The sequence below is a fragment of the Nelusetta ayraudi genome, unplaced genomic scaffold, assembly GCF_046127955.1.
Source record: "Nelusetta ayraudi isolate G7.1 ecotype Tasmania unplaced genomic scaffold, CSIRO-AGI_Nayr_v1 ptg000018l, whole genome shotgun sequence".
Taxonomy (NCBI): Eukaryota; Metazoa; Chordata; class Actinopteri; order Tetraodontiformes; family Monacanthidae; genus Nelusetta; species Nelusetta ayraudi.
The window spans coordinates 3,277,908-3,292,510 of record NW_027466068.1 but is presented as its reverse complement, the minus strand read 5'-3'; the positions used below and the strand labels follow the sequence as shown (position 1 = coordinate 3,292,510).

General features: G+C 45.0%; 1 protein-coding gene across 3 annotated transcripts in view; it reads right to left on the bottom strand.

Moving 5' to 3' along the window:
- Window positions 1-14,321, bottom strand: part of nos1 (nitric oxide synthase 1 (neuronal)) — a 36,185-nt gene extending 21,864 nt beyond the window's left edge. Inside the window, exons 1-5 of one of the 3 annotated variants that reach the window (XM_076025794.1) lie at window positions 13,580-14,320; window positions 10,869-10,983; window positions 7,249-7,386; window positions 2,502-2,647; window positions 89-133 (exon numbers count right to left, since the gene is read on the bottom strand). In XM_076025794.1, coding sequence (XP_075881909.1) covers window positions 89-133; window positions 2,502-2,647; window positions 7,249-7,386; window positions 10,869-10,983; window positions 13,580-14,250 — 1,115 coding nt within the window. In that variant the 5' untranslated portion in view covers window positions 14,251-14,320. Of the gene's footprint in view, window positions 1-88; window positions 134-2,501; window positions 2,648-4,354; window positions 4,375-7,248; window positions 7,387-10,868; window positions 10,984-13,579 lie in introns of those variants that run through there. The other 2 variants (XM_076025795.1, XM_076025796.1) reach the window with 2 other exon arrangements.
- Between the last annotated feature and the right edge of the window lie 282 nt (window positions 14,322-14,603).

Below are 14,603 nucleotides of genomic sequence, written 5' to 3'. Positions count from 1 at the left end.
AATATTGTTTGGTAACTGAATCAAAGTAGCTGGCTGCAAAAATAAATGAAAAGAAAGTAAAATTCTCTGAATGCGGCATCAAACTTACGCACACACAGGGCCGCCCCATTTTTGGGACTTGGATTCACTCTCCCTTTAATAAAAAACAGGCAAGCAGACATCAAATTCATGTGAGACAATAATGAGGAGTTTATGAACATGCGTGTGAAACTTGAAATCCTGGTAAAACAAAACTGGCAAACCAAAACACAAAATAAGAGACAGCAGAGCAGCAGAGGGACATCTGAAATTTGAAATGGTTTACAAACAGTAACAACTCGGTTTTAGCGTCTGATCGGACTTCTGTCCTCGTGCCAGTATACGTGCAGCTGAGAAAGTCCAATTATTGAGGGGAAAATGTCCTCCTCCTCAACACTAGGGGGCGACATGAGTCTTTTCAGCGGGTTAAAACGGCGCCCTTTCCGAGTGACCTCTTATGTGGCATAATAATAAACAACTGGAGCGTGACGCAACACCGGTGTTATGTTTGTACTGGTCTTCAATTTAACTGGTTTCGTCAACGAACAGTTGCGGAAGTGCTGCGCTACCGTCAGTGGATTTGTAACAAATTCCCAAACACACACATTTCACTGGTGATTTTAAAATCGCAGCCCATATCTACCACAGCGAATACACTCTTGTAATTGAGCACTAAGACACGTACATGAAGGAGAAAGTCAAATTCCAATTGCGTTATCTGGGTGACCTAAACGAAGTTCTCAACGCCCATTTCAGTCGAACTAACACGTTGACATGCACTTCAGTTGTCCAGTTCTTGTCACACTGAGGCATTTATTTGGTTTTCTCAAGTGTCATGTAAATGTAGCCACTGTGTGTAGAAGCTCACCCATGTCTGGAAAGGCAAATGGAGTATGGCGCAAACATTGGTGCAACTCTATTGTGCAAGTAGCCTGTATTTGCTGCCGCAGTGGCTCAAACAAAAAGAAACAATGTTGCTTTGCAGTAATTTTCCCTGCAACCACCAACCAGTGCTGAACTTGACACACCCAGCAAAGAGCCAGAGAATTGTCAGTCCTTTCAACACACGCATTGCTCCGCTCTGGTCTTCCAGACATTAGCAGCACCCAAACAGTACGTGTATTAGAAACAATGGCCACTACTGAAGGTCAATTTTTGCATGTGTGAGAAACAGGCTGCAGCGCCATGAATCGGTGCAGTAATCGGCCCCAAAATGCCTAAATTCCAGTGTTTTTAACAGCAAAGATGACTGAATCGTTCATCCGGTGATTCTCAGTGGAGACGTCTGACATGTTTCCAGACGTTTCCAGTGTTTTACTTCAGTTGGTTCCACCAGAACGTCAATTCACGTCGAGAACTCAAGAGCGCCACGGTCATCGTTCTGCTGCCCATCATTATCACGTCAACATCTCATGACTCAGATACTTTTGTGATGTACAAAACTTGTCGAGCAAAAGAAAAACATTTTCAAAAAAAACCAAAAAAACCTTTGTTAACCAATGAAGCCAACATATGAAAGCAGCCACGTCCTGTGATACCGAGCCCTGTGAAGAATCTGAGACCCTTTGCAAGCACGTTCTCCAGAGCCATCCATAAATGCACCATTTGGGTTGCTGTGATGGTGGTCGTTGGCCTTGCTGCGACCAGACCAGACCGGACCGGACCGGGGCGGGCGGAGTGAGTGAGTGAGTCACGCTGCCATGTGATGCTCGCTGCACCACCTCAGAATAAGACGCTAATACAGCGTCAGCAGCTAGAAGCACCTTCATCGTCACTCAGACAACATCTTATATATATATATACATTTGTATAAAAATATATAGTTGTGCAATAAACTCTCTGTTTGACTCTTAATTGAAGAAATTATGAATTTTAAAATCAAACATAGGGCCAGATCCACAAAGCCATTGCCCAGCTTTTGCGCCAGAAAATCTGTGTAAATAGTGCCCAAAAAAAAGGTGCATTTTATCCATAGAGTGGACGGAAACGTGAAAAGCGGCAGAAAATTCCCCATGTAGTGGCAGGGCTTTGAATGTATTTAAATCAGTCATTGCGCGCAAAATGACACCCCTTTATATGTAAATATGCTCTATTCGAAACAGCGGCAGATCCACAAAGAGTTTGCGTTCACATCCGCACGTAATTTGACAGACCTAAATACCGCCAGCCAAAACCAGGCGCACTTCTGTCCGTCAAAGCGTTTCTGGCGTCAGAGTGACTTTTTCTGATGATGAGGTGTGTGTATATAGAAAAAATATCATAAACACACATCTTATCAAATATAAAATCAATATTTTGTAAAATAAGGATTCAGAGCAGCTTGTGTACAGGTTCTGTCGCATTTGATTGATGTTTAAAGATTTTCTATACATTTGTGACACTTTTATCCAGTTTTCTATGTACCCACCTATGATTAAGATTTTTGCCAAACCAAAAAAAAACTTCCGTATTTGGGCTTTGCGTGCACCACAAGATGAGATTACCTTTTGATGGAGGTGTAGTACTGGTCTATGAAGTCAGTGGCCAGTTTGAGAAGCTCCTCTTTGCTTCTGACCTCATCGGGTTTGCGGCCGTGCACGCTGGGGATCATCACAGAGCCGTTGCACACGTTTTCAGTGCAGAGTGGTATCTGAGGAGGAGCAGACACAGTTTAGGCATACTAACAAAACCAGGGTATTTACTTTTTTTTTTTTGCATTTGTTTCGTGAACACAATATTCTGGAGCAGAGGTGGGCAAGCTTTTTGACTGGTGGGCCACAATGGGTTCTAAAATGCGACAGAGGGGCTGGAACAGGAGCAGATAGGAGTGTTTTGGTGACCCACTTCATAGGATAAAAATTATATCATGGGATATGGAGAAAAAAACGTGCTTTAATGTCAATTGAAAATGAACATAAGCGTAGGAACAAAATGTGTCTTTGAAGCCCCAAGTTATTTAGCTCTTTATTGAAATGGCTCTTAAAACACGGAAAAATGTACTTACTATTAATATCATTTCTTCAAGTTCGGTGGGCCGGATTAAAAAGCTTAACGGGCTGCATATGGCCCCAGGCCATAGCTTGCCCATGCCTGTTTTAGAGTATTGTAGAAAAACCAGGCCGCCACAATGCCAAAGTTACATGGAGCCAAATCCAAAATGTCCTTTATTCCATTTTAAGGGCACCTCTGATTCATGCTCACTGAAGTGTTCAACAATCTCAGTTCATATCAAACTCAAGAGTCAGAGCATTCCCAATCTACATCAGGCAGTTACACAGTCACTCTTTATCTCTATTTGTTTTAGATAAGACAGCAGAGGACAAGAAAAGAACAGTTCAAGGCAAGGCCCTTGAATGAAACCTGATTTTCAGGCCTTGATATGCTCCTTCAAGACATCATTCAGCTTGGTCCAAATTGTGCGTGTCCATGTCCATATCGATGTCAGGGTGAACATTCATTTCTCCTCAGACAAAACATCCAACTTATATCGACGGGTGATTTTGTATCCATTATCTCTAATAATAAGTATGATTAAAATTTGCCAATTCCAATCTAATTTTTCCATTTGGCTCCAAGGAAAGCTGTTTTGTATTTTTCATTACCAATGATGTCTTCGTTCGCTGGGACTTCCAGACTGTGAAGTCACAAAAGACTGTGAATTTTTTGCGCACAAGGCGTCAAAATCTGTTTAACGCCCACTGAGCCAGTCGGGTCAGTGAGCAGACAGGCAGGATAAAAGAGCGACAAGGAGATAAGAACATGAGATTTCGGGGAGGAATTTGCTCGTCGTGGCCAGTTTAATGTGATGAGAGCCAAAGTCGGCTGTCACTCTGATTGGCCGAAATGTCTTGGACAGCTTAGAGAAAGAGGAGATGAGTGGGCCGGAGCAGACAGCAGAATGATGAGACAAGAGGCACGTGGCCCTGCGGGGAAATCTGAAAATGATCTGGCTGCTAAATTTGGCTTGTTGCACTGAGAAGCACACTTGTCCTGTCCAAACAGCGAGTCGTGGAACTGACCTGCAGTCTGTCCGAAAGCTACTGACATTCAATGAGACTAGTGGACCATTCACACATTACAGAAGAAGAAGGAGAAAAAAATGATCTGACCAAAACAAATGCGCCTCAAGTCATGGAAATAAAGGAAAACGAGGGGAAAGAAAAGAAAGAGGAAAACAAAACAATCAAGAGGACAAAAAAAATGAGTGAGTGACGCTTAGAAAATCTCATCGGCAACATTTGGCCTGAGCTACATTGAGCCGGCGAGAAAAAAAACAAAACAACAAGAGCACCGAGGGGAGAGCAGAAGGAAGTGAATGCGCAGAGCAGAGAGCAGAGAAATAAAAGAAAAGAATCACTTGTGCTTCAGCACGTCACACAGCTCTGGGCCTTCAAGGCAGCCAGCTGCCCCCGATTCCCAAGAGATGACGGATCATCCGGCAATAATCCAGGAAGCATCCTGGAATCATCCTGGAATCATGCTGAAATCATTTTAGCATCACCCAGGAATCATTTTGGAACCATTCAATCCAGCCGCGGACGTCAAATACAATCAAGGTGCAGCTATGGGACATCCCATCACTCAACAGAGTATTTGGGCTGCCGTTTGCCGATTGAACCACAGTTTTGGTTGGTGAATTCTTAAACAGTGGGTGAGTGGGTGAGGGTTGGAGGGGGGGCACCATGTCGCTCTCACTTCACTGAATAATTCAGTGAAAACAAAGACATAAAGAGTTATTTTCGGAAAACAGGAACAAGCGGTGATGGATGACCCAAAACAAAAATCAATTTCCTCTGTTTTTCTCTACTTTGTTTAAAAGTTTTGCCCGTACAAAGTTTTGGGCAGATTTGTAAATTTGTCCACTGAGGGTTCGAGCTGCTGCAATATTATTTCATGCCTGAGTTGTTCAGGGAACACAACTTGAAGGAATCCCTCAGTGAAGAGGTGCAGTTAGATACTGGACCACTGTAGTAGGGCGAAGGTCATGTGACCTGACAGTCACATTTGATTGGTTCAGCATTCACAGGCCTCCATCACACTCAGAGCATCATTTGAACCAGCTACGAGTCATCAGTCCATGACCATCTCTGTTGGTCAACTTCCAAGTTTTTTAAAATTTTGAAATGAAAAAGTGTTTTATTTGTAAAATCTTTTTTTCTTTCTTCTGTTCTTCCTGTTCTTCTTGAAGGAGAGGAAGGAAGAAAGGACGAGGAATGTTCACTCACGGTCAGTAGACAGACAGACAGACAGACAGACAGACAGATGGATAGATCATAGTTGAGGCTAAGGGGTGGTGTGTGGGACAGAAGAACCATCTAGTGGGTGAAAAACAGCTGGCTGAGTGAGAGAGTGAGTGAGAGAGTGAATGAGTGAGTGAGTGAGTGAGCGAGAGAGTGAGTGAGTGAGTGAGTGGACGGTCGTCTCTGCTCTGTTTTCTTGAGCTTCTCACACTGACGGCGACGCAAAAAAGGAGCAGGATGAGGTCGAGTAAAAATACCCACACTTGTCACGTGACATGAAAAAGCTGCATAATTATCTGAGTCACTGTGCGACCGTGCCAGCCGTCCCCACGAGGTGCGTCACTATTGTTCCCCCCTGTCTCGTCCACATTTCCCATAATCCTCTGCTTTTTTGTCTCTGCATCTGTCTGGCTGCAAGGCGAATACAAAGTCACTCCCCCCAAAAAATGCTTTAAAAAAAAATGCTTTGCTATGCAATGCTAATGGCTAAAACTAACTGAACTTCAGATTTAGCCTCAATTCAGTTTTGCGGTGCCTGCAAACAGAGGGCTAAAATGTTGTTTTTACGGAGAGCTGGTAATGGTACGAGGTTGCTCCATGGAGCTCTGATGATTCAGTGACGACTATAAAATGGGGCCCTTTAAGATATCTAGGACATATTCTCAGCACCAATAGAGCAACAAAAGCCACCGATGAGCCATGATGGCAATGCAGGGGGAAAAAAAAAATAAAGAAATCATTTCCATATGTGAGACAGAAGGCGGCCTGAATTAAACATAAACAGTGTCTCACTATTCACAACGGCTAAAACTGGAATGAAAAAGGTTCAAAAAGACTTGAGGACTTTCTCAAAGCATCATCAGGTTGGAATCAAGGCAGTTCCATCAACAAGGATTTTCTTTTTAATTTCATTCAACAGGGGACTTGGCCAAAAATGTGGCAAAACTGCAGATTTGAAACATTGTTATTGGCCCAAATTCATGGATGACATTCAAACCTCAGCACCTCAGGTGCATCACACGCTTCACTGGTGATCTTAGTTTGACCTTCTCCAAATATGTCCAACAGTTCAACATTTCAGCTCTTGTTTCAAAAGACGCTCTTGTCTTACGAGATGATTAGCCGCAAAAATCACCGGTGAACAAATGAGTCAACACACAACTTTCACCAAATGGCATCACAGCAATGTGAATTTTACCCAAGAGTCAAATTTCCCTTCTTTTTTTTTGGGGTCAGCCACAGGAAATGTAGCAACCTTCAAAGTTCCTCCTCCCTCCTTGGTCATTTAGAAAGAGAAATTAAAAATTGTTTCGGGGATTTCCTCTCTACCAACACTGTTGACACAGCAGGATTTCGGGGATTTCAGGTAAATCAACCTGATTAAATCATCCCTGTGACACAAATCCACTTGACCAACATCAGCTTGTGACAATGTGACCCGGAGGCCTGCAGTCAACTTCACTTCTTTTGTTGGCTCCCAAAAACACAATGTTCACATAATCCGGCAACCAAACTTCAAAGCATTTAAATTATTTTTCATCACAGTTTGTGAATGTTTGGAGTGTCTATTTACTGACTCCCATGAGTGAATGAATCATTATGAGTCTGCAGTTTGGACCGCCTGTCAACAAGTATGTTTACCGGCTGGACTCAGAGTGAGTCTCAGGAAACCAAAATACACATTCAGTGATAAAGTAGGAACACTGAAAAGTACACGTCAGAATCTGAACACAGTCTGTTCAGTTGAATCAATTCAGGATCTTTGCAAAACTTGTGAAATATGCTGCAGAAGTACTGATGAGATTTTTTTTTCATTCCATATTTTGGAGGCAAAGGTTTTTATCCACTGTATCATTTTTATCAATCAATCATATGAATGTGGGAGGCAGATTTACAGATTTCATGTCTTAATGCTGCTAGTCTTCTGTTGTTGTTTTTTTCTGGCCACGATAGCAAACAGAACTCAGCCGTCTCTCACCTTCATGGCTGGAAGTCTGCCAGTGTCACTCACCTTGCTGGAGTTGTGGTGCAGCGTGTCATTGTAGACGGTGCCGTTCTCCCAGTTCTTGATCTTGAGGAAGCGTGGACACTTGGAGGGGCTTCCGTTCTGGGCTGTCCTGGTGGGCGAAGTCTTGCCTTGTGGCGGCGGCTGCAGGGGAGAGGAAACGCCACACAGTTGACAGAGAGACACTGCAGGGCAAAGACAGAAGCTACTCCAGCACGTGGAGGGATTGAATCAGTTTGGGAAATACAGGGGGGTCTTGGTGGGGTTGAAACCCCCCCCCACCAATCACCCAGTCCAATATTACATTTTTAAAAGATAGTATTGGCCAAGCGTAGCTTCTGTGTCTGTGTTGTTATGTAGACTCTCATGCCTTGCATTCATGGAATATTGTAAGGTTATTATAGACTTCCTGCGTTTTAAGGAAATTTTGATTATTATTGAGTACTAAATATTGATGGGTATTTCACACATTGGATTCAACTCATAGTGAGCTTCCTTTATGATTACATTCCTGGAGCAGCAGCATGATGACCCTTGATCCTTGATGAGGCAGCATCCAGCTGTTCGCATGAAGCTCACTTTGATTTTTTTCCTGTTTCAGAGCTGAAGCTGCTGCTGCCTGCACAGGTGACTTACAGCCAGGAAACATTATGATAAAAAGCAGTTTTTGGACAGTTTTTTATTTCATTTTATTTATTTATTTTTTTTAATGGATCCCGAGTCCAAAAAGAAAAAAAGAAAAAAAAAAAACCTGCTGGCAAAGACCTTAAATTCATGAGTGGTTTAAAGTGGGATCAATTTTCATTTCATTTCATGTGCATTTTCACCGCCTAACCCAGTTCGGATTTGACCTGGAGCAGAACGGGATTTGGCTCCTGGATCTGAGTCTATGGATCTAGCGGACTGCCTGAGCAGGTGTGACCAGTGAGACCTGGTTTCAACACACCACTCAAAAATCTCCCGGAGCAGCAGAGAAAGTCGCTCCATTTGTCACTTGCTGCTTTTTTGAAAAAAAAAAAGAGGGGTCTGAATTGTCCCCACAAACCTGAGAGCAGGAGGAAGAAGTTGTTGGATGGATGGACAGATGATGGATGGATGATGGATGGATGGATGGATGGATGGATGGATGGATGGATGAGATGGATGGAGGGATGGATGGATGGATGGATGGATGGATGGGATGGATGGAGGGATGAATGGATATATGATGGATGATGGATGGATGATGGATGGACAGGTCTAAATACTGGCTACATACACAGAAGTAGCTCAGTTGACGACACTGTTGCCCACTTCTTCTTCTTCTTCTTCTTCTTCTTCTACTACTTCTACTCCCTACATTCTTGTACACCGCAGGTCACCTCCCATTATATTCCAGCCATTTAATAGGCTGTCATTATAGCAGCAGGCCGGGTTTGATAACTGCAGGTTTGCAGCACGAAACCTATTGACTGAGAAGAGGCTGCAATTTAACCCCCCTCCCCTCCCCTCACCCTTTAGCAAGCTGCAGCTTGATTGCAGAACGGTAATCAATGCCCCCCCCCCCTCCCTTCTCCTCTGAGGCTCTTTAATCACTTCCTCCTGAACCAAAGTGACATCAGTTGACCTGGTATACCAGTGACCCTTTTCACACTGTGATCAGCGATTGGTTGGGGACGGCAAGGGAATCTTCGGGAACGTGAAAATATTCTCAGCCAGAAAAACAACAAAGAAATCAGATGCAGACTCTTCAGGCTGGTTCTGTGGAAATGGACTTGAGGTTCAACGATTTTGACTGAGTGCCAATTGTGTGGACACACATTTTACTTTTTCTGTGTTATAGTAGAAACCTTTTTTTTTTTTCCAAAACGGCAATGAAGGGAAAATATTTACTGGAATTTTCAATTCAATAATATGTGGATCTTTGTCCCAAACTTACAAAGTTGAAGCTGAAACTCTGCCTTGTCAGCAGCAAAATAATATGTCGTTGTCTGTCGGCAGCAGGTTTCTGAAGTCTTACATGAAAACAATCAGTCCAACCGACAGAAATCAAGAATCACACGATCAAAGAACAACTGTCTCACAATGACATGGACACTAAAGCAGTGTGTCTGTTTGTGTGCGGGTGTGTGTGTGTGTGTGTGTGTGTGTGTTTTGGTAATCTTGCTGTTGCCAATCTAAATTGGTATCATTGTGGTCATTGGACAGCGTTGAGTCGCATGACAGAATGTTGCCGTGATCAACCAGTGATGCTGTCGAGGATGAACAATAACGTTTGTTTCTTGGAGATGCAGCAGCAGCAGCAGCATCAACATCAGAAGCAGCAGATTTTCAAAGATTCCTATTGGTCGGTTGCTCCTGCACAGGAATGAAACTGGCGGCTGCTTGTGTTACTGGAGCCCTCGAGCACTTGACAGCAAACTTTGGTGCAATTTTCCTCTCAGTGGGATTATTAGACATTACATTAAGCAGCAGCAGCAGCAGCAGTCAGAGCTAATTGCAGGTCACTCTGAATCCTCTGAATTGATCCCTCGCTCCTCCATTTTTTTAACCCTCGTCTATCTGTTCTGCTCCAACAGACTCGCTGACGTCCAGTTTAAAAAAACAACTCATCTCAATTCGGTCGGCCACCGCCGAGGTCATGTGGGGTCTGACGGCATCACGCTGATCCTCCGAGACTGCCGTCCCAATCCCCCCTCCCCACTCCCCTAGGCCCCCACCCTCACACACACGTCCCCGCTGCTCTGAAGGGGCCGATCCCTCCCACCAGGGTTAATGTCTGCCGGTGAGAGAGGACAGAGCAGCAGCTGCAAACGTTCATTCTGCCTCCCGGAATCATGTCAGTCCCATCCACGGACGGATGGGACTGACGTGGGGGGTGGGGCCAGCGAGCCAGGCCACAGAGTGGGCTGATAATGGGCAGCGTGGTGGGATTAGGATAGCATGCCTGTCACAGACACTCCAGACCTGCGAACAGCAGCGGCGGCAGCAGCAGCAGATGCTTGGTGTGTGGGAAAGCATAAGCTGGACTTAATGCAGCAGCAGCAGCAGCTTTGGGCAGGTCTGATGGAGAGGTGATGATGAAAGATGAATTGAATTGAATTGAATTGAAATGAATTGAATTGAATTGAATTGAATTGAATTGAAATGAATTGAATTGAATTAAATTAAATTGAATTCCTTTATTGCCATTATACAATTAAGTACAATGAAATTTAAAAGTGCCTTTCTTTGATGTATACAGTATACTAAATTAATAAGCAATACATACTAGTGACATAACTAATAAAACCATCAATAATACAGCCTCTTCATCATGAACCACGATCAAGAGGTGATGGTGGAGGATGTGATGAAGAGGTGATGTGTCCTCTGTGTGTTGTTGTTGTGATGGGATGTAAGCAGAGGCTTAAAACACTTTGAGACTCTGCGGCTGAGAAGCAACACAGATGTTCCTGAACGTGTCAAAGTGCCAATCGAGGGGATTAAAACGCTCCGGAGCCAAAGAGGCGACGGGTGAACGTGTACACTCAAGACCTCACATTGCAAATATGTGCCAAAGATAAAGACGAAAAAACCACAGAACTGTGTGTGTCAAAGTTGGCATCGACGCAACAAAGGGATTCAGATCTGTTTGATTTTCTTACCTTGTCGTTGGCTGCATTGAGCGCTGCTGCCGCTGCCGCTGCTGTGTTTTCCAGCATTCTGTTGTTATCGGGCACCAGCTGGGGAGACGTGCCGTTTCCCACGCCGACCACGTCCCTTCAAGTCAAACAAATGTTTGCATGAGCTGAGTGAGTGCAGCTTTGTCACCGACGGGTGTAAAAGTAGAAGAAAAGAAGGAAAAAAAAACAGATGGAACATTTCTCATTTTCTATGTTACACAGGCCACTGTTGGGGGGCGGGGATTGGGGATTGGTGGTGGGCAGGACCGGGTGGCGGGCGAGGCCGTGTGGTGGGCGGGGTCTGGCAGGAAAACAAAGCGGCATCGGGCGTCTCTTCATCATTTCCGCTGGCGTGTATCTGACAGGATGTTGGCCAACACCTGCTACCAGTCAGGTGATGGAAACAGGAAGTTGAAAGAATGTAATGTGTTCACATCACATGTGTGCACATCTCACTCATGAATCCCCCTGATTAAAAGCGGCTTTTCAGTCTTGCTAGCTCAATTCTTTGGTTCCGTCAGTGCCGTAAAAGAAAAAGAAAGAGAGAGACTGTAATCTAATACAGCCAAAGCCAGATTTAAGCCGCTTCTCTCAGTGGCTGAGCCTTAATTTATGCATTGACTTCCTGGAGCTGAGGATGCGCTTTGAAGAAGGAATGAAATGTGCGAGATTTCATTGAAAAGTGTTTCCAGCAGCTCTGCCCCCCCACACCCCCTACCCCCAGTTCACAGACACGAAGCAGCCGCAGTGTTACAGCCTGTGACATCAGTGGCTAAAACCTGCTTTTACCAGAAGGTTCCTGATTGTTTTGAATTGGGAAAAAAACAAACAAACAAAAAAGAAAACAGAAAACTGTGGAATTAATGTGGCTAAAATGTGACAATGTGTAGCATTTTGTATGTGGGATGAAGTTAGCAGGACTTTTCATTGCAAAATCTGATCAGTTTCAGAGTTTTTTTCCTTCACAAATCTATTTCAAATCTGAATCGATGTTGCTGAAACCCCTAAACGCAACCATGAAATGACCGCGTTTCCACTGAGTGGCGTTGTGCAACAAAATGAAATGCATCAGGCTTTCATAAGGCCACCGTTCTGAAAAGGAGCTGATGGGGTGGATGTTCACCGCAGCTTCACTCCAATTGGGGCCACAACATTTGCACTTTGTGTAACTGCTGCTGCTGACTGATGCCGGCAAAAATCCGCAATTTCAACACTCGAGAAAAACCTGCATGACAGATCACTCTGGGGTTCAAAGAAATAAAAACAGAGACGTGAAATGCTAGAAATAAAATAAAAATTAATAATAATAAAAAAAAAAAACATAAAATAATATATATCTTATATATTCTGTAAAATATAGTTTTGTCCTGACGTTCTAATAAAAACAACAACAACAACAAAAAAAAAACCAAGGGCAACAATAAAAATCCTTACAGGGGACATTGCTCCTCATGGCTACAGTCAGTGCTTTTTATGGCAGCTGAGGAGGATGATCAGTAAGGAAGCAGGAAGTGAGTCAAAGCTCAATTTGATTTCAATTGGTCGCCAGGAGAGCAGCGGCAAGAGATCTTTGGATTGCATGAGCAAACTGGAGAGAGGAAATTACTTTATATACTTTCAAACTTGAAAGTTGACTTTTGCTTTGCAATAGTTTCCTGTAAGGCGATGGATGCGAGGAGGGAGGATGGCCAGTCTGGAGCAGATAATTGGCCTTCACCTCCCTCTTTACACTGCATGTACGGCAATGGCCAGTGAAACGGTTTTCAGGCCAACTGTAAAATGATCATGTCATATGACTTGGCGTTGAGACTGCGAACAGCCCGAAGTCCTAACTTTTGAGACCTAACCCTGGAGTCCTACCCCTGGAGTCCTAACCCTAACCCTGGTGTCCTTACCCTGGAGTTCTTGTGCTGGTCTCCTAGCCCTGGAGTCCTAACCATGGAGTCCTGACCCTAACCCTAGAGTCCTAAAACTGGAATCCTAATCATGGAGTTCTTACCTTGGAGTCGTAACCCTAGGGTCCTAACTTTGGAACTCTAACCCTGGGGTCCTAACCATGGAATCTTTACTCTAACCCTGGAGGCCTGACCCTGGAGTCCTAACCCTGGAGCACAAGCACCAGCTCACCAAGAACGACTTCAAATGAAGGCATGAAGCTGCTGCCATTTGTGTCATCTCAACTAAACTCTGGAGACCAAGATGAAGACACTCAGTCCCTGGTACTGTGTCCTAGTGGGTGAAAAACGGCCTGTTGGTGATGACGGTAGTTTGTGGAAATGTGAGTTGGGCTTTCTTTCAATCAGAAGGCGAGTGTTTTCCTTGGTCGTCAGCTAATAACCACGGTGTCAAGAGGCTCTCGACCCAAATATTGATCCACCCTGTGTGGAGGAAGGATGACCAAGACACCTGGTGACAAAGGGACCAATGAAGCTGTGGGAATTTTAAATTTACGTTTTTTTGTATCCTCTTTGTGTTCTTTGTTACTTTGTTAGTGTCAGTTGCCCAATTCTTCGATTGTATTGTTATTTTTTTTTGTTTGTATTTTTCATTTGTATTTGCCATAGTATTGTTGTTTCTTCTGACCTGCCAGGGACTGCAGATGGAAAGTAACCTTTGGCTAATTCTGGTATATTTACATTTACATTTTCATCAATATGCACTTTTCTGCTTTTAAATAAATAAAAAAAAAATACCAGGCCACTTGAATCTGGGCATCCCTCTTGGTGGCGCCGGCATTCTTGCCCTCGCCGTTGATGTCCTTCCTGCTGCTCCTGATGAGGCGCAGAACTGGCTCAATCTCCTTCAGGAGCTCGTTGTTCTCCTCCAGCCCATTGCACAGTAGGGTGCCGCGGTTACCCTCCCTCACCAGCAGGGGGCTTTGGGTGATGGACGGAGACGACAGGTTCTCGATGGCCCTCAGCTGGGGCTCCTTGTTCATCTGCTGCTGCTGCTGCTGACCAGCAGGGGAGCAGTTCTCCTGGGACTTTGAGGGCCTGGTGACCCTGACGGTGCGCTGCCGGCCGTCCCCGCTCAGGGTGGTCTCCAGGTGGGTGCTGCAGCCCTCGGGCCCCCTCAGGATGAGCACGGCATGGCTCTCGGGGGCCACGTTCTTTAGCGTCTCCAGCGCCCGCTCATACGACATCTCCACCAGCGGCTTGTTGTTGACGGCCAGCACAATGTCGCCCACCTGCACCAGGCCGCACTCCTCGGCGGCGCCGCCCCGGATCAGGTCAGACACGACCACGGGGGGCTTGGACACCCGCTGCTTCACCAGGAAACCCAGACCGCCCACCTTCCTCTTGAAGAGGCGGACGGAGATGATGTTGGGCTGCAGCTGCCACACGATGGGCTCCGACTCCTGCATGGCGTCTGGAGGGCTGCGACCTGGAGTGTGTGTGGGTGACAGTGTGAGTGTGTGTGTGTGTGTGAGTGGGTGGAGGGGGGGGAGGGGAGGTGGGTGGAGGGGGGACGTCGGGGTTAGAGTCCCCTGAGATGTTCCTGCAAAAAAACAGAGGGAACATTGAAGATCTATTAGTTCAGCAGTAAATTAGCTCAGCAGGTCTGATTTGTTTCAAACAGGCTCGCGAGTCGTTGAGTCTCTCAGAAGGTAATATGACGCAGGTAATTAAGTCTTGTTGCGCCGCATATGGCCAGTATCACCCCGGCCGGCTGTAGAAATCGAATTGTTTTGCGTCACGCCAAGGGAAAAAAAGCAGG